Source organism: Podarcis cretensis, assembly GCF_951804945.1.
Source record: "Podarcis cretensis genome assembly, chromosome: 4".
Lineage (NCBI taxonomy): Eukaryota > Metazoa > Chordata > Lepidosauria > Squamata > Lacertidae > Podarcis > Podarcis cretensis.
Window position 1 is genome coordinate 84,277,089 of NC_137173.1, and position 24,145 is coordinate 84,301,233.

At 44.0% G+C, this 24,145-nt stretch overlaps 1 protein-coding gene across 2 annotated transcripts; it reads right to left on the reverse strand.

Annotated features, from left to right (window-relative positions):
* Nucleotides 1-1,940: 1,940 nt before the first annotated feature.
* On the reverse strand, nucleotides 1,941-22,989 carry LOC307214071 (DNA excision repair protein ERCC-5-like). Of its 2 annotated transcripts, none has more exons than XM_079972510.1 (16): nucleotides 22,929-22,989; nucleotides 22,415-22,533; nucleotides 21,611-21,786; nucleotides 20,700-20,815; nucleotides 20,339-20,431; nucleotides 20,138-20,198; nucleotides 19,523-19,666; nucleotides 15,082-15,289; nucleotides 12,577-13,533; nucleotides 11,985-12,229; nucleotides 11,293-11,412; nucleotides 9,001-9,214; nucleotides 7,757-7,901; nucleotides 6,503-6,705; nucleotides 5,478-5,560; nucleotides 1,941-2,789 (listed from the first exon to the last, which is right to left on the reverse strand). In XM_079972510.1, exons 2-16 carry the CDS (start codon nucleotides 22,500-22,502, stop codon nucleotides 2,232-2,234), a joined length of 3,411 nt encoding a protein of 1,136 aa, XP_079828636.1. In that variant the 5' UTR covers nucleotides 22,503-22,533; nucleotides 22,929-22,989; the 3' UTR covers nucleotides 1,941-2,231. The 2 variants fall into 2 exon arrangements, with proteins under 2 accessions (XP_079828636.1, XP_079828637.1); XM_079972511.1 differs by having other exon boundaries at nucleotides 20,339-20,427; nucleotides 20,696-20,815.
* Between the last annotated feature and the right edge of the window lie 1,156 nt (nucleotides 22,990-24,145).

Genomic DNA, 24,145 nt, shown 5'->3' on the forward strand with positions numbered 1-24,145 from the left:
ATGAGCGTCCATTGCTCTGTCCCAGCTCCTGCCAACCTAGCAGTTCAAAAGCACACCAGTGCAAGTAGATAAATAGGTACCACTGTGGTGGGAAGGTAAACGGCATTTCTGTGCACTCTGGCACTTGTCAGTGTCCCATTGCACCAGAAGCTGTTGAATCATGAAGGTCACATGACCCAGAAAGCTGTCTGTGGACAAACACTGGCTCCCTTGGCCTGAAAAGCGAGATGAGTGCCACAACCCCATAGTCGCCTTTGTCTGGACTTAACCATCCAGTGGTCCTTTACCTTTATCCTTTTACCTTAGTTCCTTTTTTTCTTTTAAGGTCCCTTCTCTCCAACCTCATTCTCAATGCAATCATCCTGAGAGGTCAACTCCCTTCAAAGAAGCCTTTAACTGTGTATTCCTCTCACAACCTGTTGTTCAGCTTTTTGAGTTTCTTCAGGAAGCTGCTCTATACTTTTTCAAGCCTGCTTGATCTTGTGGGTTCCTGTGGGAATAGACTTCAGTCTTAGCTAGTCTTACCTAGATCCCTTTGGAACAGGTAATAGTGGTGCCTTTGCTTTTGTCTCCTTCTTTCCCTAACTTGTGGACTTTCCACCCTCCTTTATCCCTGCCCCATTTATGGGCAGACTGAGTCACAGTGGCTTGCCTAGTTGAGTTTGTGGCAGAGGCAAGTTGCATGACCTGACTCCATGACCCCAGTTCCCTAGGGAGTGAATAAGCACACAAGACAACAGCATATAGGTCTATGAGTTCAAATAGGCCAGAACTTTATTAGTTACAGATGTAAATGGTCTGGCATTGGGTGAGGTCAAATTGCACCACTCCAGCCCATCTGCTGGAAGCTCATCTAAGGGTAAACCACATATTGAGGGGGCCCTATGACCCCTCAAGGGACGCGGGTGGCGCTGTGGGTTAAACCACAGAGCCTAGGACTTGCCAATCAGAAGGTCGGTGGTTTGAATCCCCGCGACGGGGTGAGCTCCCGTTGCTCGGTCCCAGCTCCTGCCAACCTAGAGTTCGAAAGCACGTCACAGTGCAAGTAGATAAATAGGTACCGCTCCGGTGGGAAGGTAAACGGCATTTCCGTGCGCTGCTCTGGTTTGCCAGAAGCGGCTTAGTCATGCTGGCCACATGACCCAGAAGCTGTACACCGGCTCCCTTGGCCAGTAAAGCAAGATGAGCGCCACAACCCCGGAGTCGGCCACAACTGGACCTAATGGTCAGGGGTCCCTTTACCTTTTTTATGACCCCCCAAGGGGTCCCTGTTGCAATCCTGCTATGGTTCTAGCCCCCGTCTTGGTGTCGGACAGAAGCTACTCCTCCCAGATCACTTTAACCGCATCCCCTCAACCAAGGAGGGGCAAGAAGAAGCTACAACCTCCCCTCCAGCCAAGTCAAGGCCTACCCAATGCCTAACCTCACAAAGTTGTGACGATTGCTATGAGGCAGGCAAAAACCAAATGGCCAGGTCCAGTTTGCCAAGTGGAAAAATTCCTGCCCGTCCCCAAATACAGCAGCTGACACGGTCCATAGCAAGGTCGTAGCACAGATCTTCCTCATTTGTACCTCAGCCACTATGCAAAGCCAATTCTGCTTTTGAATTTATTTGTTAAATTCTCTATTAGCTATGCTGTTAAGATACTACTAACTATCTGTAGCTTTTTTGAAGAATGACCAGTCCCATCAGATATTTCTCTGCAATGGATGACATGCCTAAAATGATTTTTTAATATAGGTGAACAGCACGGTATGAGGAGTTGAAGCTGCCCAAAGTATTTTCTTCTGGCGGAATGCAGTAACCCTGTATGGTACGCTGCTGCTCGCATTTCATGAAGTGTGAAGCTGACTGACAGGTAGACTGCATTATAAAACGACTCAATTTCCATGATGAAAAACACATACATCATTACAAAATCACCTTGAGAACCTTCAAGGGAGGCAAATTTCTTTATTCTCCTGGAAGCATTCTTGAGAAAACAGACATTGATATTATCCTCTTAAAAGAGGTTTAAACATTCCAGCTCGTAATCGCTATTAGAAAAAGAGAAGCCCTTATTTAATAAATAGTGCTAATATATATACAAAAATAAGATCATGGAGGTTCGTGCCGATATATACAAAAGTAAGATAATGAAGGTGGGAGAGCAATTCTTGGCTAGCAAAGATTTCATTGTGCTATATACCAAACAGCATTTTCAGAATTCCCTATCTGTTGCTAGCTAGCACTATTTCTTACGTCTTCCCCTGGAAGACTTGCCCCTTGCCTTCTTGCCCTCAAATACAGGCCTGGCTGTGACCAGAGGTTTTTCTTCCTCGGCACTAGAGCTGCTGTTCCCCACTTCGTCCCGCTTGGCTTCAATCTCCAAGCTGGCTGTGTCTGCTTCAAGCACTAGGGTATTTCCTCCTTTTTTGCACCTTTTGGAGGCTTCCTTCTCTGACTCTTCGGCCGATGATTCGCTGGACGATTCAGCCTCTGAGAGCTGAACCTCCCCTACGAAACCTCCCCCTCCACAACCCTCCCCTTTCAGCTGTGGGGTTTTTCTCCTCTTGCCCCGCCGGCCCTGTGTTCCAGCCAGTCCTTGCTTCGCACCTCGAACAGGATCCTTCCCTTTCCTCCGCTTGCGTTCTTGCTCCATGACTGCAGTCGCCTGCAGGACTTCGTTTTGCTCTACTTCCTTCTCTTTCCTCCTCAGGCAAGTCACAGCCCGGCGAAGCCTCTGACTCTTGATGGCTTGCTTCTCGTGTTGTGCTGATCTGAAGAAGGAGTCGATACGGAGCTGAGTCTACAAAGAAGAGAAAAGGGGGGCATCCCCATAACTGATGTTAAGGAATTATGGCATAGGCTACTTGCAATAGGGAAAAGACACAGGGCATCTAAGTTCACCCTCTATATTGCCTGGGCCTATCAAGCCAAGTGAGGCCCACTGTACCAATGAAGATCTATGGGAAAGTCCTCTCTTGAGATTCCACCCAGCAAGCTATAAGATCCACCAGACTCAGGAAATGGGCTTAGCTCAGTGGTAGAGCATTTGCTTTGCTGGCAGAAGGTCCCAGGTTCAATCCCAGGAATCTCCACATAGAGGTGGAAGAGAACTGTCTGAAATCCTGGAGCACCGCTGGCAGCCAGCACTAGATGGACCAATGATCTGGCTCAGGATAAGATTTCAAGTTCCTACTCAAGACCTTTCAGTTAGTGGCACCTCAGTTGTGAAACTTCCTTCCTGACAGGTCCACCAGAACATGCCACTGATATCTTTCATAGCAGGAGGATGAAGATCTGTTCATTCAAATTAACCTTTTGTGAGTAAATGATCAGTTCATATAGTTCACAGTTTATCCTTGAAATACTGCATTTTGCAGTTTGTGGTTTTATGGGGTTTGGGGCTAGATGGTTTCGTTTTGAAAGAGATAAAGTGTCTAAGTAATCCAGAATTCCTAATAAACATGCAATAAAGACTGCTGTTCATTTGCATATTTTCTATGTAGATATTTGCATATAATTTGCATAAAAACCAGGTTCTCTGCCTGTGGGGTCCCATGCAATTTCTACACAGGCTGATATACTGAATGCTGACTACTCTCTCCAGATAGGCAGCTCTAAGTGCAGAGATTATGAGTCTGCACAGCTAGGGAAGTGCCCTGCCATTCTACACGGTTGGTTTTCATCACTGAACAAAGGAGAGTTTCAGAAAAAAGTAACTAGTCACATTCCAGGTGGCACAGAACGTGACAGGATAGCATCTGGATGAGCCCTCTTGTCTGCTCAACATTAAAGGTAAAGGTAAAGGTACCCCTGCCCGTACGGGCCAGTCTTGCCAGACTCTGGGGTTGTGCGCCCATCTCACTTAAGAGGCCAGGGGCCAGCGCTGTCCGGAGACACTTCCGGGTCACGTGGCCAGCGTGACATCGCTGCTCTGGCGAGCCAGAGCCGCACACGGAAACGCCGTTTACCTTCCCGCTGGTAAGCGGTCCCTATTTATCTACTTGCACCCGGAGGTGCTTTCGAACTGCTAGGTTGGCAGGCGCTGGGACCGAGCAGCGGGAGCGCACCCCGCCGCAGGGATTCGAACCGCCGACCTTTCGATCGGCAAGCCCTAGGCGCTGAGGCTTTAACCCACAGCGCCACCTGAGTCCCTGCTCAACATTAGGACTCATCATCTGTTATCAACATGTTTGCTTACAAATTTATGTCGCCAGTTATGGTCTGAAAATAACTTGTTGGAAAGGAAGAGGAGCCTCACTGATCCTGGCAAATTTCCCAGCCACCTGTGGGAAGACTGTTCCTGCCAACTCCTGGGCTTAGAAATCAAGAGGTCTGAGCACAAACCAAATGCTAATCCCTTTATAACTGTCTCCAGGCTTCTGGTACTTATCTGGCTTCTGTTTTCAGCTCAAAGCATCTTACCACTTAAACTGCTTGAGATCTATGTAATGTTCACCTGCAAACCTAAACCCGCATCCCTTCTTCAAAGATAATAAACTCGTTGAGCCAGCTAAAAGATTCATCAGCCAGGTCCATTAAATGACCTGTGTTTGGACACCCGGTTTTATAGGTGAATACGAGGTCAGTGCTGGTCCTTCAGTTTCCAAACAATCCTTAATATCAAAGTAAGCTGTTTGATAGCAGCACCTATGGTGCTGCAACCAATTCAGAAGGCTACCCATACAAAAAAACCATGATGAGTCTAAACGGAGTAGAACAAGGACATCATAGATTCTTAAATTTGCAACATCCACTTGAAACATGGGTTGCCAACCTACGGCACAGGTAGAAGAAGTTTGTGGGAGTTATGAAATAGAAAAATGAGGGTTCATAGGCCTGATGCTGGAAAAAATATATTCAAGTCTTCTACTTGTTCCCTGGCACAGTAGGGGCAAAACTACACCAAGATACAATGAGCCACATCTGTAATGCAGCAAGCACCAGCACACACAATGGCAAAAAACACTGGCCACTAATATAGAAGAGGGATGTTGTCGGACTCCAATTCCTATCAGCCCTAGACAGTAATGGTTGGGGATGAGGGGAGTTGCAGCACAACAACCTCTGGAGGACCACATCCCTGAAACAGAGCCCACCCAAATTCTGATCCAGAGAAAAGATGGGATAAACATGTTCTAAAAAGTGAACTATTCATTTCACCTACAATACACCAGTTCTGAAATTTTAAAAATACTCATTTGAGCTTTCACTCTTGTCTGCATTTTGAGTCTGCCCTGAGCAATTTATTCCTGGGATTTTAATTCATCATTTGCATTCTTTATCTGACTTTCAGTGAATTTCATAGTGATGAAAATTTCAAGACATATTTGTAGGTGATGATTTAATTTTCTACCTTTGTGGGGAACAGACATCCATTTTAACTGTTCTTACCAGGGTTTATCAGGGCATATGGAGACAGCCTTTTGATGATGTAGCAAAACAAGTTTCACCACCCCCACAGACACACATTTGTGCGTGTTACTGATACCTGCTGTGCATTCAGCTGCTTGAGGACAGGCAACAGGACTTCGTCTGTTTTCAACTTGGTCCAGCCAAAACGACTTTGGCAAAATGTGTTTCAAGTCAAGGGCCAATAGAAATTCAAAGGAAATGAAAGCATGAATGAAAGTTCCTGAAAGCAGCAAACACATCCAGGAAAACAGGATTTGCAATTGTGTGGATTGTGTCAAATGCTGCCATTCTGCTTCCACAACAAGCTGCAACTTGTGCAAGATACCTTTTTCCTCCACGCCAATCTCTTGCAGCCACTGCTCCACTGCACACCCTTCAAAATCTGATCCAGAGGATTGAGGTTTATGCAGCAGCACGATGAGCATTTAAAAGCAGAAAACCCCCTAACAATTACAGTGGTACCTCGGGTTACATACGCTTCAGGTTACATACGCTTCAGGTTACAGACTCCGCTAACCCAGAAATAGTACCTCAGGTTAAGAACTTTGCTTCAGGATAAGAACAGAAATCGTGCTCCTGTGGCATGGCGGCAGCAGGAGGCCTCATTAGCTAAAGTGGTGCTTCAGGTTAAGAACAGTTTCAGGTTAAGAACGGACCTCTGGAACGAATTAAGTACTTAACCAGAGGTACCACTGTACTACGTTTTATGATGAAAATCTGGGATATTCTCAAGCCCTTTCCTGTTAATTTTATACATGTATCACAGCACTTTTCACATGCGAAGACTGGACTCTTTGTCTTGCTGTTTTTCCAGTAGTATCTTTCATGTACCACACATCTGCATTTGGTGACAGCTACTTGAAGAAACTCTGTGCATTAGGAAGCACACAAGAGGCGGCACATCAGTTAGCTGCTTCTGGATGACACTTGCATTGAGAGATTTCTATCCCCTCCGCACCACAGAATTGTGTTAGCAAACCATGTGAGCTCTTTCATGCAACACAGCACCCCATTTGTTGCACGTTTCACAAACATTTCTGCTGGAGCATTTCTAAGCACAGCTTATCAAGAGTACAGAGAAAACAGGGGGGGGGAAAGGATATTCTCTTATCTGTTCCACGTCAGGTCTTCCCCAAACGAATAATCCTTTCGACTCATCCACCACGGGATGCAGATAAGCCTCTGCTACTGCAGGATTTGGGAAACCGGGTGCAAGCTGCAACTGCCGCAATTTTTTCTTCACTTTGGTGTCATATGGATTGGGACGCGTTTTATTATACTTCTGAGCCTCGGCCCACCATTCCCTGAGAAAACAAGAAAAGATGTTTAAATCTCTCACACACACAGGGAGAGAATTTGTTGGTTTGGTCAGGACCGTCACCTGTCAAAGTGACAAGGGAAGCTTCAGTTTTGAAGAGCTTATGGCCCCTTCAGGTATAGAGAGTACAGCAACCAAAACAGCTTTTAGTACACAATGAGCACACAGCCCATACAAAAGTCCTTTCCTTGCATTGTGCAATGTAAAATGGAGGTCCTCAGTTTGCCACAGTGCACAGCAGGATGGTGACCAGGTATGACCATGCGCTGAAATCAGTTTGGGAAAGGTATTACATCTGCAGAAGAGCAGTGAATGCATTTTCCGATCGTGGAAGACAAAAGCTTAAAGAACGTCAAAGAGAAATCAAAAACCCATTATACATGAATCAGTAAACCATGGTTTGCTGTTGATTTTCAGATTACAGCTTGTTAGAGAGCAATAAACCATGGTTCTGTGCTTAACAGCAGCTTTCTGCTTTATTTCTCCTGTTTGCACCAGGAGAGAGGCAAAGCAGGAGCAACCTAGCAGCATGCAAAAGCCAGAAACCATGGTTTGCCATGACAAACAAACATGTTCTGCCATAAATGCAGAGAATCACAGTACAGTGGTACCTCGGGTTAAGAACTTAATTCGTTCTGGAGGTCCGTTCTTAACCTGAAACTGTTCTTAACCTGAGGTACCACTTTAGCTAATGGGGCCTTCTGCTGCCGCCGTGCGATTTCTGTTCTCATCCTGAAGCAAAGTTCTTAACCTGAGGCACTATTTCTGGGTTAGCGGAGTCTGTAACCTGAAGCATCTGTAACCTGAAGCGTCTGTAACCCAAGGTACCATTGTATATATATAAGAAATATATACAGATTCATGATTGTTTCTGTGTTATACTAATATTTCCCTTTGCCAGGCATCCTAGCTCATAATGCTTCAGACCAGAACACACACACACAAACACACACACACAAACACACACACACAGAGAGGGGGGGAGAGAGAGAAAGACAGAGAGAGAGAACAGCCTGCAAAAAAAATTAAATACCTACCCAAGTTTTAAGAGAGGCTCCATTCCGCGTCCAGGAAATTCGTTCAAGATCTCCATTGCTGTTACACAGCCAACAGTAGGAATTCCTTCTGTGTAATCACTACCGAGCAGATAGGCTAGATTAATTAACTTGCTTCGATCCAAGCCTGAAGCAGGGGAAATAAGCAAGTCATGTGTGACAGAATTCACAAGTTCACACTTTCAACTTAAAAATATACATTAAGTTTGTTAAGAAAAAAAGGGGGGTGCAACAGCTCAGTGCATGCTTTTATGGTGTGTACTACGAAATTCAGTCCTGAACCTTTTCCACACACAAACAGCAGAAATCTTGGGCAACCAGGTTTGAGATCTGCTACGTAACTGCAAAATCAACAGAGTGCCCAAAAAACTACTGGTTGGAATTAGCATGAATCGTCTTCATGCAAGAGCAGGCACTGAAAACATGTATAGGAGATGCAAAGATTCACAAACTATTGCTAACAATTGATTTAATTCAATTTATTATCAACATCTCCTAATACCAAATGTCTTGCGGCTTGCAACTAAAAACAGTTATCAAGTTTAACAATAAAATAGCAATACACACTCCTACACTGAGAGAGAGACACGTTAATCATTCCTTCAAATGTCTACACGAAAAGGTATGTCAACCTGGTTCCCAAAGGATGCTAACGTTGGTACCACACTATACCGAGGCTGCCCCACTCAGACCAGGTAATAATTATTCTACCCTATCCACAGGCAGCAAAAGCTAGTTTAAATAAATTATATAAAAGCTCCAAGTGCAGACTAATGAGAGAACTTGCTTTTAGTTCAAGAAACCTGACAAGTTTTAAGGCTACTATGACTAAATGCTATGTCTCAGTTGTTTCTAACTACTGAGCAGAAATGACTCATTCCTAATCTGGGAAGCCATACATCAGAAAGATTAAGAGTGTTAATCCAGGGACCAACACCAGCAGCCACAAGGATCAACCAGTTACAGAACATCTCCAGACAGTGGAACTAACAGAGCAGTGTTATACAGGTTACCCCCTGAATTCAAATCGCTTGTCACCAATTCTATAATCCTCCGAAGCAGAAGAACAAATAGAGGAACAAGGAAATATATTTGAATTATCCGCTGTATAATAGCGAAATTGTTGATACACTATCATAATAATAAAACTGCATAGTTTCAATTAGAGGGTTAAGAAAAAGAAGCAATTCAAATCTTCTGCATAAGCCGGGGTTTTTTGGTCTTACCTAGCTGATTCTGGAAATCCACGTACTGATAATATTCCACATACTTGTTTTGAGAGAAGAAGTTTTTGTACACATGTCGTGCTCCAAACAACCAAATGTCACTGTCATCTGTGATTGTCCCCGAGGTTTGATCCGTGAGGTCTAAGACGGCACATTGAGCCTCTGCCTCCATAGGGGCTTCGATGTACGGAATGCCAAAGAGGCGCAGAAGTTCCTGAGAGAACAGAAAAACAAACTCAATACAGTGGTACCTCTGGTTACGAACGCTTCAGGTTATGAGCTCCGCTGACCTGGAAGTAGCTGCTCCTGGTTGCGAACTTTGCCCCAGGATGCAAATGGAAATCACATGCTTCTGGCATGTGCGTAGCGGGAAACCCCTTTAGCGATAGCACGCCTCAGGATAAGAACCATTTCAGCTTAAGAACGGACCTCCGGAACGAATTAAGTTCATAACCAGAGGTACCACTGTACTTCTCTCCCACAGGTATCACTCAATTACTGGCAGGTGAATGTGCGAACCAGCTCCACTGGAAAGCACTGCATCGGAGGCAATATCAGGCAACATAAAGGTAAAAGTAAAGGTACCCCTGCCCGTACGGGCCAGTCTTGACAGACTCTGGGGTTGTGCGCCCATCTCACTTAAGAGGCCAGGAGCCAGCGCTGTCCGGAGACACTTCCGGGTCACGTGGCCAGCGTGACATCGCTGCTCTGGCGAGTCAGAGCCGCACACGGAAACACCGTTTACCTTCCCACTGGTAAGCGGTCCCTATTTATCTACTTGCACCCGGAGGTGCTTTCGAACTGCTAGGTTGGCAGGCGCTGGGACCGAGCAGCGGGAGCGCACCCCGCCGCAGGGATTCGAACCGCCGACCTTTCGATCGGCAAGTCCTAGGCGCTGAGGCTTTAACCCACAGTGCCACCTGCGTCCCATCAGGCAACATGGAAGTGCATTATTACATGTATAATGGGTCATTCACACATGCAGGCCATCACACCCAACTTACAAACAATGCCAGTGATTGTAGTTTCTGGTAGTTTTTTTTTTCCTTAGAAGACAGTAAGTGACTGGTTTTGAGTGCAGCGTTAGTTTTACTGGGGAGGGAAAGGTCAAAAATAGGTAAGACCGTTGACTATGTGAGCAGGGCAAATAAATCTTCTGCGGACAGCTGTTTGTCATGGAGATGTTCCAAGCTGGTATCTGCTGCATCTGCAGCTATGTGATATGTCAGTTAAGCCTGGATTTGCATGAGATGGAACAGATACACTATTTCCAGCTTTCTAAGAAAAATACATAAGGACTTTCCCATTTCCACCCCTCCTTCCCTAATGTGTGTCTTGGCAATACAATAATCACTTATTTTGCTAATGCTCTACTTTAGTTTCTAGGGGGGTTAGTATAAGAGCTACATTCAATCTGTTTGTACACATCCCTTGCTAACCCGTTATGCCAACAACCTAACTCAATAGGATACATTTAAGTTGCACAGTGGAAAACAGAAACAAAAAGGCAATTTGTAGCTTTTATCACTGACATCTCTCTCTGCGGTTTGTTCTTCCAAGTCATGCAGAGTTAACATGTGAAGGAATTACTGACATGAGAATGTGTGTGCTTGTGGAGTGGGCGGGTAGGATGCCTCTAACTTATGATGTAATGTTGACATTTTCCTCTTATTTTATTTATTTCGTTCCATTTATTTTAATCCAGTTCTTGTGAAAGATCTCAAAGCGATTTAACAGTAAAAATGTATTTAAAAGAGTATTTATTTATTTATTTTTAAAGTCATAAATAATAATAATAATAATAATAATAATAATAATAATTTATTTGTACCACGCCCATCTGGCTGGGTTTCCCCAGCCACTCTGGGCGGCTTCCAACAAAGATGAAAAGTACACTAAAATGTCACATATTAAAAACTTCCCTGAACAGGGAAAAAAGGGGGAAAAACCCGCAGGAACTCGCAAGACATTTTCGTCTTGCAAAGCAAGCCCATAGTGAAATTCGTTTTGCGAAGCGCCTCCAAAACGGAAAACCCTTTCGTCTAGCGGGTTTTCCGTCTTGCGAGGCGTTCGTCTTGCGGGGCCCCACTGTACCTCAAGTTTAGACAAAAGTTCATACTCTCCCTCCCTCGCCTCTTTCCCAGTCACAGTCCAAGCCAGCAGAACCCAGTGCAAAGGGAGCTGAACTTGGACTTGACTGGATACTCTTGCCAACATTTCTCAGTTTTCCCTTTGGGAAAATGGGAATCTTTAAAGGCTACTGAGAACAAGAAGGGATGATAAATACATTACCTGACTTTCTAAGAACATCTGTCCTGTCACAGTGGCAGCAAAACGCTCCTGCTGTTGCTTCTGAGCCTTTAGAGCATTTTGCTCAGCAGAAAGGTTTGTTTCCAAGACTTCCAACTCCTCCTGTAAACATAAAGGAAGATCCAAGTTCTGTTAAGCCCCAAGGCACCGATGTATGTTAGTTACCTGTCTGCGCTTAAGTTCGTAGTAGGCATAATTACACCAAAAACCTATGCTCAGGATTGTTAGCAATCCCCAGAAATATAAAATTCTGCACCAAACAAGTCCAAATTCTGCATTTAGCAGAGCAAAAACAGAGGAACCCTACCCAAAGAAAGGAAATTTAGCAGAAGACATTGTTGGTTCAGTTCTGTACGCATGCATCGTCAAATCTGAAATTCTGACACATTGTTTTTAAGAAGGGGTTTTTCAAAAAATAGCCTATTTCTGATCTTCAATCATAGGCAGAATTTGAAAAAGTACAGGCAGCAAACCAGTCATAAGAAGGGGAGTTTCATGGATGTCATAGTCTCTGTTCCTACTGACTTCCAATTCATCCTTTTTGTACTCTTTCAAATAATTGTACAGGTCTTTCTCATTAAATAAATAAATAAATGTTATGGAACAACTGAACAGAATTGTCGTATTCCCTGGGAATACAGCTCTTTCCTCATTACTGACAACAAAATAATTACCATACTAATATCCTGCCATTCGTTAACGGCATCCTCCTTGCCTTCAATTTCAGCATCCTGTTGCATAGACAGCTCTGAATCCTCACCAGTGTCTTCTGTTAGGCTGCCCGTGGGATGTTCGTCCGCCCCTTTCACATCCTCTGCAGACAACGCTTCTTCCTCCTGTTCAGCGGAAGCAAGGGACACCTCTGATGTTTCGTCCTGAGGTTCACCACTCGCTTCGGCATCCACTTCAATGAAGCTACCTGATCAACATTAAAAAGAAAAGAAAAAGTGAAAAAGATTGGCTTCTTTGCCTCTGTTCTTCTGGCAAGTTTCTTAAAGTAAAACCCAAGCGGTTCAAAATATTTAAAAACAACTTCATAAGCATCCATTAGTCCAATTAAAATCTGGGTGGGAGAGCAGAATTCAACAGTTGCCCTCCTTCCAAAACAAAACAGTTTTTAATTTGCCCCTGAAAGATCACCAAAAATGAATGCATCTGAGCTTCCTTGCCCAGGACATTCCACAGAACCTTCTTACATTCTGTCATGTTTATGTTTGTTCCTATGCTCCGCCTTTATCATATGCATATATTTTAACAACTACATACCATCAGAATCACTCTCTTCAGACTGTGATTGAAGTTCCTCTCTTTCTCTGTTGAGGTTTTCCATTTCTGAAGTAAACAGGAGTGCATGCTGCTGACCTTCAGAGGCTTTTTTCCCTGACGGCTGAACCAATTCCACTAAATGTTCAGCTTTGCCATTTTCGGCTACCTCTGCAAAGTTTGAATGGCTTGGGACAACTGATGGAGTCTGCGCCAAAGGCTTTTCTCGCCACTCTGTGCCACTATCCATACCTTCGTCTTTCCCAGAAGCTGTGCCTGGTGTGGAAGTCAAGGCTCCTATTCCTCCTTTTTTCTTATCTGCCACAGAAGGTACTTTTTCCATAAAAGGAGTGCATATGATTTCAGGTACGCTCTGATCCTTCTCCAAGAGATCCTTCCTTTGACCCAATTCACTGTCTTGGCTAATGAGTTTGCCTTCTGAATGCCCGACAGATAAAAATGGAGGCTCTTTTTCACGCCGATCTTCAGGTACTTGGCCCTCCTCATCCGAGCTACTGGCAAGAATATCCTTTGCGGGAGGTCTCTCCACTGGACTGCCACCAGTGCGGATGCAAAAAGATGCTTCAACATCCTCCTCCTCCTCACATAAAGCATTCTGAATAGCCCTCAGTGTCCTTGGGGACATGTTGCTGGCGTCAGAATGAGCGCTGGACCTGCCTTCATCCACATCAAGCCGATCTTTGTTGTCGTCTTCCAGCTCCTCTTCTGAACTGCTTCCCAGCATGGCAGCTTGGATAGCAAGAACGGTTCTGGGAGAAGGAGGAGCTAGAGAAGAACTGCTTGTTGGTTCGGCCTTTACAATATCCTCTAGAGGGGGCTTCCTGTTAACCTGAGCCTCCTTAATATTCCCTCTAGACTCTGAATCTGGAGACCCTGCAGAAGAATGGCTGGCTGACTTTGTTTTCATATCTCTGGGGGCGTCGCCTTTGGATTGGACACCTGAGAGAAAAGGGATCATCACTGTTTATTCATATGTTAATACAAGGGTAGGAAGGGGGTTTATAAAGAAAGACTGTGGGATTAAAATCACATACAAGCCGAGTGATGACTTTTATTTTATTTATAGGATTTGTATACCACCCGTTATGGGACACGGGTGGCGCTGTGGGTTAAACCACAGAGCCTAGGACTTGCCGATCAGAAGGTCGGCGGTTTGAATCCCCATGACGGGGTGATCTTCCGTTGCTCGGTCCCTGCTCCTGCCAACCTAGCAGTTCAAAAGCACGTCAAAGTGCAAGTAGATAAACCGTGCGCTGCTCTGGTTCGCCAGAAGCGGCTTAGTCATGCTGGCCACATGACCCGGAAGCTGTATGCCGGCTGCCTCGGCCAATAAAGCAAGATGAGCGCTGCAACCCCAGAGTCGGTCACGACTGGACCTAATGGTCAGGGGTCCCTTTACCTTTTTATACCACCTGTCATCATAAGATCTCTGGGCGGTTCACAGAATAAAATGCACGATAAAAACAAGTAAATAAGTAATAAAGGTAAAGGTAAAGGTACCCCTGCCCATACGGGCCAGTCTTGACAGACTCTGGGGTTGTGCGCCCATCTCACTTAAGAGGCCAGGGGCCAGCGCTGTCCGGAGACACTTCCGGGTCACGTGGCCAGCGTGACATCGCTGCTCTGGCCAGAGCCAGAGCCAGAGCCAGAGCCGCACACGGAAACGCCGTTTACCTTCCCGCTGGTAAGCGGTCCCTATTTATCTACTTGCACCCGGAGGTGCTTTCGAACTGCTAGGTTGGCAGGCGCTGGGACCGAGCAGCGGGAGCGCACCCCGCCGCAGGGATTCGAACCGCCGACCTTTCGATCGGCAAGTCCTAGGCACTGAGGCTTTAACCCACAGCGCCACCTGCGTCCAATAAGTAATACAAAACAGCAAAACAATACCCACCCAATACCCACAGACAGATTTAAACGGCTGTAGAATATGAATCAGCCAAAGTCTGAAGAGGAACATTTTCACCTGGTGCCTAAAAATATATAATGAAGGTGCCAGTCAAAGCTCCCTGGGGAGAGCATTCCACAAAAGCAGAGCCACCACAGAAAAGGCCACCCTCCAGACCTCAGCTGGAGGAAGCACAGGAAGAAGGGCCTCAGATGGTGAATGCAGATTCCGGGGCAGTATATATGGGTGAGAGGCAGCCCTTCAGGTATTGCGGCCCTGAGCCATTTAAGGCTTTAGAGGTCAAAAACAGCACTCTGAATTGGGCCCGGAAGCTAAGTGGCAGCCAGTGCTGTCGGGCCAAGATTAGCCTTATATGCTCAGCAACTTGGTCACTGAATTCTGTACCAGCTGAAGCTTCTGAACCATCTTCAGAGGCATCTCTATGTATAAACATGGTTACCAGAGCATAGACAACAGAAGATATTCTGCAGTTATTAAACTGGTTTAATTAATTAAGTTTGTTGTGGTTATGAAACCGCTTTAATTTTAATAGCACTGTACATTTAATTTTCTCATGGAAAGAAACAATACTGCTCTACTACCTTTTATTAGGATATAGTGAGAGGTGTCTTCCGAAACAACCCTTCTGGTTTCCACTTCTTTCAAGAAGCCCCCGTCTTCTTCGTACTGGCTCTGGATTTGGCCCGAGTGCTGTTCATTCATCTCCTTCTGCACCTTTTCTATGTGCCGATTCAAGCTGCTTTTCTTAAGCAATCCCTTGAGCTGATACTGGGAGAAGTCACTGGACTCCTTCAACAACAACAAAAACAACACTTCAATAAACTTGAATTGAATTTCCTGTATTTCCAGGGCAAATAAATGTACTGTGCTAGAGGAAGAGGAGGTATTTCAGCCATCAGGAGACATTATCATCAACGTTTTGTTTTTAAAAATTGACATTTTTCTTTTTAGAACGTCAACAATTATATCCATCACATCCATCCATCACATAGCTTGTTCCATTTAACATGTAAAAAGTTTTGAAAATTATCCACCAACTTTGGAATAGTTATATAATAGAAGACACAGAATTTCCTCCTCATATAACAGAGCAGAGATGGCTAACTTTCTTGTGAGCTATAATGAACTACGGAAAACCCTTCAGGAACCACCTATCAAAGCAGTTGCAGCTGAAGTGTGAAAGCAAGTACAGCCCTTTGCTTTTTTTGTTTTCTAAAGACACATTCTTGGGCCCTTGCAAAATAAAAACCTTTCGACATCATGAATAACAAAAGGGGACCCACAGGAGTGATCAGTTAAAAACAACTGGAGGAGGTAGGGGCAGGGTTCATGGGGGGGTCCACAAAACACATTTTAGCATCACAGGATCGCAATGGGGTACAAAAGGAGGAAAAATCAAAAGCTTATATACATGCAATATGTTTTCGGAAATGGACCACTTTGCAGTGCCTTCAGGGGCCATGCAAAAATCTTCTGTCTTCATGGTATCACAGTGGAGGATAAACAGGAACAGAATGGCACACAAAAAATGGCACACTGGGCGGAAGGTATCTTGGGGAAGGAGAAAAACTCTTGTGGCTCACTGACTAGCTTCCCTGACAAGAAAACCAAACACTACATCTTTGGGTCCCGAAAGTGCAAGTGGCAGCTTGCAGCTGAGAATGGAGCCTGGGTTTCAAGCAGGGAGTCTTATGAGCAGACCACGGGGACTTTGCCCCAGGGGATTTAGTTTCAAATCCTCGCTTAGTAATAAAAACTCAAAGTGGCACTGAGCATGCCTATGCACGTTTACTCTGAAGCCAGCCCTATTCCGTTCAATGACCAGCTAAGTGCATACAGGACTGCAATCTTACTTTCCAGTATGCAAAATGTAGGCTTGCTGGGAAAATAAAACATTATTAGATCATACCGGCCTTATAGTAAAATTTTTTGTTTGAAATACATTTTATGCATGTTTTGATGTTTATGGTTTTATCATAACATGCTCTGATCATTCAGTTTTGAAGAAAAGTGGGGCATGAATAACAAACTATAAGTAATAATAATAATAATAATAATAATAATAATAATTTAATATTTATACCCCGCCCATCTGGCTGGGTTTCCCCAGCCACTCTGGGCAGCTTCCAAAAAACACTAAAATACTATAACCTATCAAACATTAAAAGCTTCCCTAAACAGGGCTGCCTTCAGATGTCTTCTAAAAGTTTGGTAGTTATTTTTCTCTTTGACATCTGGCGGGAGGGCGCTCCACAGGGCGGGTGCCACTACCGATAAGGGCACTTTGAATCCTGTGTGCAACGGAAACAAGATAAAAATGGCAAATTAACGGCAGGCGTTTCTCTGAGAGTTAGGGCTGAGCATTCTATCATCACAGCATTATTGACCCTAAATAGGGAAACACAATAACTGGTTGCCTGGCAGTGCTTTAAATAGCCAAGAACAGTTGCAATATAAAAAAAGTGGTTATGCAAGGGGGGGGGGGATTTAAAACAGTTGCCTGAAAACAGCAGGGTGCCCTGCGGCCAATGTTACATGTGTGAAAGATATCTAAACACATCTATTTACAGGTCAGCTGTTTATAAGATGAGAAACCAGCGCCAGCTCCATTTACAGTTTTCTGGTTGTGAGACACAATGTAAGGCTACCCACTACATCAGAGGTGAGGAACCTTTCTCTGTTTGAGGCCACATTCCCTTCCAGGAGCCAAATGTCTGCGATAGGTAGAGTCAGGGGGGAAAGTGGGCAGTGCAACTGTGTAATATTTCACCTTTACACAATAGGCCAGTTCGTAATGACACTCACTGATCCTCCATGCATGCAAGCCAGAGGCACTACCAAAGTTCAAGGACACATTCCAGCCCAGCAAAAAAAAACCAAAAACACAACACTAAATGAGAGCGTGCAGCAGAGGTCAGGGCGGAGAGGTGTGTTAGATATAGTTCCATTCCACCTTAAAAGGGTCAGGCATGACTGTTGTGTATCACATGCCTGTTTACGTCCAGCACAGTCTGCTGGGAACTTCCGTTGTATGTTGCTTTTGCTTACTGCTGTTTTTGCTGGACACGAAGGGATGCAGACATGTTTTCCTTTGTTCCTGAACTATGCTGATTAAACGCTGTAAATATGCTTACACATTTCTCTGTCTCCCTCATCTGCTGTGTGATGATGCTGACACAACGTGCACGGGTCTCTAAACGTATCTGAGGCTTGTGTCGCTGTTTGATGCTGTTCCAAGGGAGACTGGCTGGTGGCTGAAGCCAGCTGGGGGGCCTGCCTGATGCCCCCGTCTTCCTGGCAGTATCCCAGCAAGGTGTAGCCTGGGGAGAGGAATGTGTTGCCTGGAGAGAGTTCTGAGGGCCAGACAGAGAAGCATGGAGAACTGCATTCAGCCCCTAGACCTCGTTGGTGTCAGGCAAACAATGGGTCAAATTACATAGTGCTTGGTCTCATGTCTTGAAGAGCACATCTTCCCACACCTGGATGTTCTGAGCTAAGGTGCCAGGTGCCCTGGGTTACCATAGCAACCCCAGCGAGGTTGAGTGTATGACTTGCTGAGCCATTCACCCTCCAAATGGTTCAGAAAATATATCTATGTGTAGAGACGGGTATAATAGTTTCTAGGGCACTGCTTTCCTTATGGGTTGCTGTGCCCTTTCCCGTTTGCTGTCAGAGTCTGCCTCTGGATCTGTGAGAAGTCAGGGGAAGAGGCTGTGGGTTTTACAGAGCAGTGTTAGCTAGCATAGTGATAGTATCATAGAAATTTTTTTGAGAGCTGGAAAGAACTCTATCATCTGGTCCAGCCCCCTGCAACGCAGCAACATGCAGCTGTCCCATACGGGGATCAAACCTGAAACCTTGGTGTTATCAGCACCACACTCTAACCAACTGAGCTATCCATGATGCTAGTAGATTCTTCTGTACATACGTATCTTTACTTCAAAGACCAGAAGAACTGTATATAGTAGATTTTAGGGTTTCGCTTTGTCTTGTGTCTAGAGACAACAAACACTTTGTGACTTTGAGCTGTGTGGCTGTTTTCCAGAGTCCCTGGAAGAAGCTGTCCGTTGGGAGCATGAAATCTCTTAAGACTCCGCTGGGGCTCTACATACTGTTGCTACATTACACTGGTTGAGTTGTGGTGAACTACTGACTGAATTCCACAAGACACCAACATGCCTGCGGCTCTCCACCCTTGCTCTACAGTGTATGATTTTAGCTCAATTTCTATGATTTACAGTACAGTGGTACCTAAGGTCAAGAACTTAATTTGTTCTGGAGGTCCGTTCTTAACCTGAAACTGTTCTTAACCTGAGGTACCACTTTAGCTAATGGGGCCTCCTGCTGCCGCTGAGCCGCCGCCATGCGATTTCTGTTCTCATTCTGAAGCAAAGTTCTTAACCCGAGATACTATTTCTGGGTTAGTGGAGTCTGTAACCTGAAGCATCTGTAACCCAAGGTACACTACATGTCTGCTTGGGAACTAAGTCTTACTGAGTTCACTTGGGCTCACTGCCAGTTAAGTGTGTATGGAGCCTCAAAATTCATTTAACAGACAGTACAGATTCCTTACAGTTTAATCTTAGTGATGTTTCCCAGAGAATTGGGACAGCATCCTTCTCTTCCCATATATAAATGGACACATGCCCATAAGCTGGCCTTTGAATGTTAGCAAAACCACTTGGAAGGTTTATTACAATCAAGAAATAGATAAATTTTGCAAACTAAGTAAAATAAAATGAGCAAATCTTGTATTTGAAGCATTCAATCTATTCCCTTCCTGCTATGGATTCATTCATTTTGACTGCCCTAAGTCTACCTTAAATTGTGATGTTGCTATTTTTGACATTTTATGCAATGGTTTAAATAAGCTGCTCTACACCGAGAGCTATTACTATGACATTTTTACGTAAGTACTTGTCGTGATGATAGTGGGTTTACTAACAGGGATTTATCTGTTCTAAACACAGCAAGATTTTGTTCCGCTCACTTGAAAAGGTAAAAGGAAGGCTTGTGCATTACCTCTGGCATGGCCTCAAACAATGTCCTTCTTCGTTTTGTGAATTCCTTCATGTCAGTGAGGATCTCGTGCTTTACTTCAGGGGGCAAGCTCAGGAAATCTTCCGAGTCAACATCTACAGAATGAGGGTTTTCACACAATTCTTCCTGTGCAGGTTGGAAAAGGCAGAACGCAAAATGCAGAGCTGTGAGATAGTCGTTCCAAAGGAAGACGCTGACCGTGCAAGAGTACAGGAAGGAAAACAAACATGCACATACTACTGAGCCTAACAAAAATATTGAAAGTTTTAGTTTTCTATAGTTTACTTTTGGGGACTGCACTTAAAAAGTATCTGCCCTATAGGTCCTTTTATTTAAATGTTTAGGATCATGCAGAGCCTTAAGTGGAGTCATACCACTGATCTAGGCAGCGTAGTACTGCCTTCTAGGGAGCTCTCAAAAGTCTTAGGCAAAGGTCTTTCCCCAGATGTTGCTTCCAAGACACTGCTTTTAGCACTGACGTTTACTTAACCACAGCCATGATACCACATCAGCACTTAGATTTTATGCTGATGTTCCTTATCCATTAGAAATGCACACAATAATATAAATAAGAACTCTAAATAAAGTGAGAGTTACTTGCAGTATCTTTTTCTGGGTCATTCGCTCCTCCCATTCCTTTTCATCTTCTTCATCAGAACTACATTACAAAAGGAAAGGTGGTAAGCTGTCAAGTATCAACACATTTTCCATAAAAAGCAAAAGAGCCAAGTGTTGTTTAAAGGTTGCATGCCCATATAAACTTTGTAAATATAAACAATATAAGCATGTTCAACTCACCTGTTCTTTGCATCTTCTTGTAAAGAAGGTAATACATAAATATCATCTATTTCTTCTCTTCGTATTTCTGAAAGGCTAGGGAATGCAGCCTCACTGGGGGGGGGGATAACAACATTAGCAAAAACTTAATATTTAGAGTGGGGGGGACCACACACAAAAGAGAGAGAGAATAATAATAATAATAATAATAATAATATACCCCACCCATCTGGCTGGGCTTCTCCAGCCACTCTCTGCGGCTTCCAACAAAATATTAAAATACAGTAATGCATCAAACATTAAAAGCTTCCCTAAACAGGGCTGCCTTCAGAGAGAGAGAGAGAGAGAGAGAGAGAGAGAGAGAGAGAGGCTATGTACTTGCCTCTTGCCTGCCAGAACAGATTTGATAGCTTGTTTTTTCAGAAAAGTTTTCAAAAGCTTTTCTGATGTTTTCTTGGAGTCAGCAGCTGCAACTTCTTTCCGTTGTCTTCGCTTAGCCTGCCAACAACATCGGTGAAATAATGTTTTTTGTTAAGATTATGTTCTTTCCATTAATTTGATTCTCATCAAAGAACTTTCTGACAGTAAGAGCTGTTCGACAGTGGAATTTGCTGCCAAGGAGTGTGGTGCAGTCTCCTTCTTTGGAGGTCTTTAAGCAGAGGCTTGACAACCATATGTCAGGAGTGCTCTGATGGTGTTTCCTGCTTGGCAGGGGGTTGGACTCGATGGCCCTTGTGGTCTCTTCCAACTCTATGATTCTATGATTCTATGATTAAACTTTTGAGAGAACTTGCTGTTGAGAACTTGACTTTTTTTTACCAACTAGTTTATCATCATGCAACATCTTTACTGATGTTGTTACAGTGGTATCATGTTTTTTGCACTGTGCTGTGCACAGCTTTGCTGCATTTCCTATGAAACTGCAATTTGTAGTTAAATGAAGTAGAAAGTCAGCTACAATAACAGTCATTCCAATGGTCTTTTTAGAAGTCCTTACATTAATGACCAGCTACAGCATACTCTATTCATGACACATACTTCCACAAGTGAGCCAGAGATTTACTGAATGCCATATTAAATTTGACCATTGTGGGAAAGGATTAAATTCCTGCCTCGGTTAGAGATGCACACAGCAGAGCCTCCATTTTGCTGTAGCTGGGAGAATCAAACTAATTCCTAGGCTCCAATTCTGCACCTCTAATGTTGCAATCCTATTCCCATTTTCCTGAAAATAAATTTATAGTGTACCTGGCAAAAAGTTCAGTACTGGACAAGGTCACATAAAGCACGTACCAAAGTTTGCCTCTTCAGAAGTGGTGCTTCACCATCAAAAACAAAGACAGGGCGAATTCGAAAGAAGAGCAGTTTGCAAAGTCGGTGAAACAAAGTGAGAAGGTGGGCATTGTGGGTGGAATTTCCATGGCGGTCCCTTGCCCCTTTCACAGCTTGATTTAGCCAAATGCTGATATCTTAGAAGAGGGTTCATAGGAAGAAAACTGGGGAAGCAGATACATGCAAACAACAAGAACATCTCAAGAAGCTGCTTTTGTCAGATCCTGACATTGCAGCCAACAAAGTGAGCTCTAGCCCACGAAAGCCTGCAACACATTATTTGTCTTAAGAGTTTAGGATGCCACAAGACTGAGAGACACATACATCCTGTCAAACATCAGAAGAGGTTTGAAAGAAACTGGGGTTTTTTACATTTCTTATTAGCTTATTCATTCGTGCATTTTAAATCATTTTAAGCTGTGCAGTTGTGGTTTGTAATAAACTGTATAGCTTTCTTCATACCAGCTCCCTTTTGTGCTGACTTGGTACCATTTTCGCAGCTGTCAACGTTTTCCTTTTTTAAAGGGATATTCTCTTATTCTAAATAGGATTCCTCGCAAGAAAAGGGAAAAGTTGACAGCTATGCATTTTGTCTCTGTTTTGCCTTGTGCTTTCTAACTTAGCTGCTGCTCTAGTTTTAAAGCTAAAATAGTATTTAACTCTTTGTTGTTCTGGGAGCTTTGCAACATCCCCAGTCTGCTTCTTGTCAAATTTTCTGGGATTTCACTACAATATCCCCCCCTCCCCTTTTCTTCTTAAGGATACCAACAGCAAGGATTTTTCCTTCCAACGTTTCTGGGTTTATGGGTCTTCCAGAGCACTCCAGCAGCTTCCAAAGTCCTTGAACTCCCATCTTTTATTAGGTAATTAAATGGAAGATGAATCTGTTGGAAACAATAAAAATATTGGTGGGTCAAATACAAAGACACCTTTTTTAGAAAACACACACATGCACATACTATAGATGGAGGTTTAATTCTTATTTTACTTCAGCACTGCCCCGGGAATTGTGCGAGAGATATGCAGTGGTTCCCTAGTAAATAAGTCAGCATGTAAAAGGTTAGAATGTTTTAACCCAGACCTACCAAGTGAAACACAAAGACACAATAGCGGGTGTGCATTCCACGTACCCCAAAACGTATTTTTAAGACCTCCCCCTTTCCCTGAAGAAATGTGCAGAAATTATTTTCAACCCCTTAAAAAGACGCGGGGCAGGAATAAGCGTGAGGAGGGGAGAGGACACGGGTCCAGCGATGGTATTTCTGGTGCATCCTCTTACCCAAACTCCGCCATCTTGCCTCGTCGCGCTTCTTTCGCGTCCACCGCTCGTCGCCGGCATGACTGAGGCGCGCGGCATGCTGGGAGATGTAGTTTCGGCTGGAGCTGCACCGCCGCTTGTGATTGGGCGCCCATCACCCCTTCCCCGCGCAGCCAAGTTCCCGCACATCCTCAGTTCTCTCTTAATGTTTTTAATGGTCTCTATTACTGTGTTATAGTGCTTTTTTGTTTGTTTTTAATAAAGAAAACTATGGCTTCAACATTACTCTGATGGAAATAGGGATGTCAAGGAAAAGCAGGATGTTTCGGGATCAAATCAGAAACAGCTTTTATAAATTCAGGATGGTCCCTAGAAAATAGGGACACCAGGAACCAGCCATGGGGCCATGGCCTGGCCAGGACGACTTTCCTGTCATACTTCAGAAGCATCTTGGGGAGAGAAGAGGCATGTTTGATGGAGACTAAATTTCAAAGAATCATAGAACTGTACAGTTGATGTACTGTAATTTTCCTCTGTGAATCAAATATATTTGGAGCAAGTTTATGAGCAACCAATTGATCTTTGAGACCAAACGTAGAACATAAACAAGTGACAAAACTAGAAAATTATGTTTATTAAAAGGAAAGGTCTTTTTAGAGTTTGCCAGTGCTGCAAACCTACAAAATTACAAAACCAGAACAAAGATGGTCCTTGATCCCACTGATATTTTTTATTAAACGTTTTTTCCATAATGAGAACAAAATATTATATTTCCAAATAAAGCTACTTGACATGATCATTTGAAAAGATACAAACAGTGTTCTGGCCAAAGAGGTATATCACTGTGGCTGCTAGTGTGTTTCGGCACTTAAAAGCACCTCCCATATTAACAATAAAGCAATTAAAGGAGTGGAGTGAAAATGATACAGAAAGCACAAGAAAAAAGGTAAGGTAGGAACAGCACAATATTGCAAGCTCAGGTGCTCAGTTCGGTAGCCATTTAAGATGGGGGGGGGGGAGATGCGTTTACAAGCAGCCTATCAAATTGTGAAGCAATCACACAAAAAGGTGTTGGAGGAGCACACAACTGGCAGTGAAAGATTTTTCTGACCCCCTCCTCAAAAAGGAGCAAACAATGACCCCCTCTTTCCAGGATTTTTCACAGGCTCATCACCTGTGACTGCCAACTAAAGTTGCCAATTAATGCAACGAACGTAATCCATACAGAATGATGTCCC

Bases quoted from the DNA above. Each gene is read 5' to 3' on its own strand.
- LOC307214071 (XM_079972510.1), bottom strand. From the start codon at position 22,502: ATGGGAGTTCAAGGACTTTGGAAGCTGCTGGAGTGCTCTGGAAGACCC. The intron at 13,534-15,081 runs GTAGTAGAGCAG...CTTTTCTCTCAG, and splicing joins TCACTATATCCTAATAAAAG to GTGTCCAATCCAAAGGCGAC. The intron at 7,902-9,000 runs GTAAGACCAAAA...CCCCTGCTTCAG, and splicing joins GGATTTCCAGAATCAGCTAG to GCTTGGATCGAAGCAAGTTA.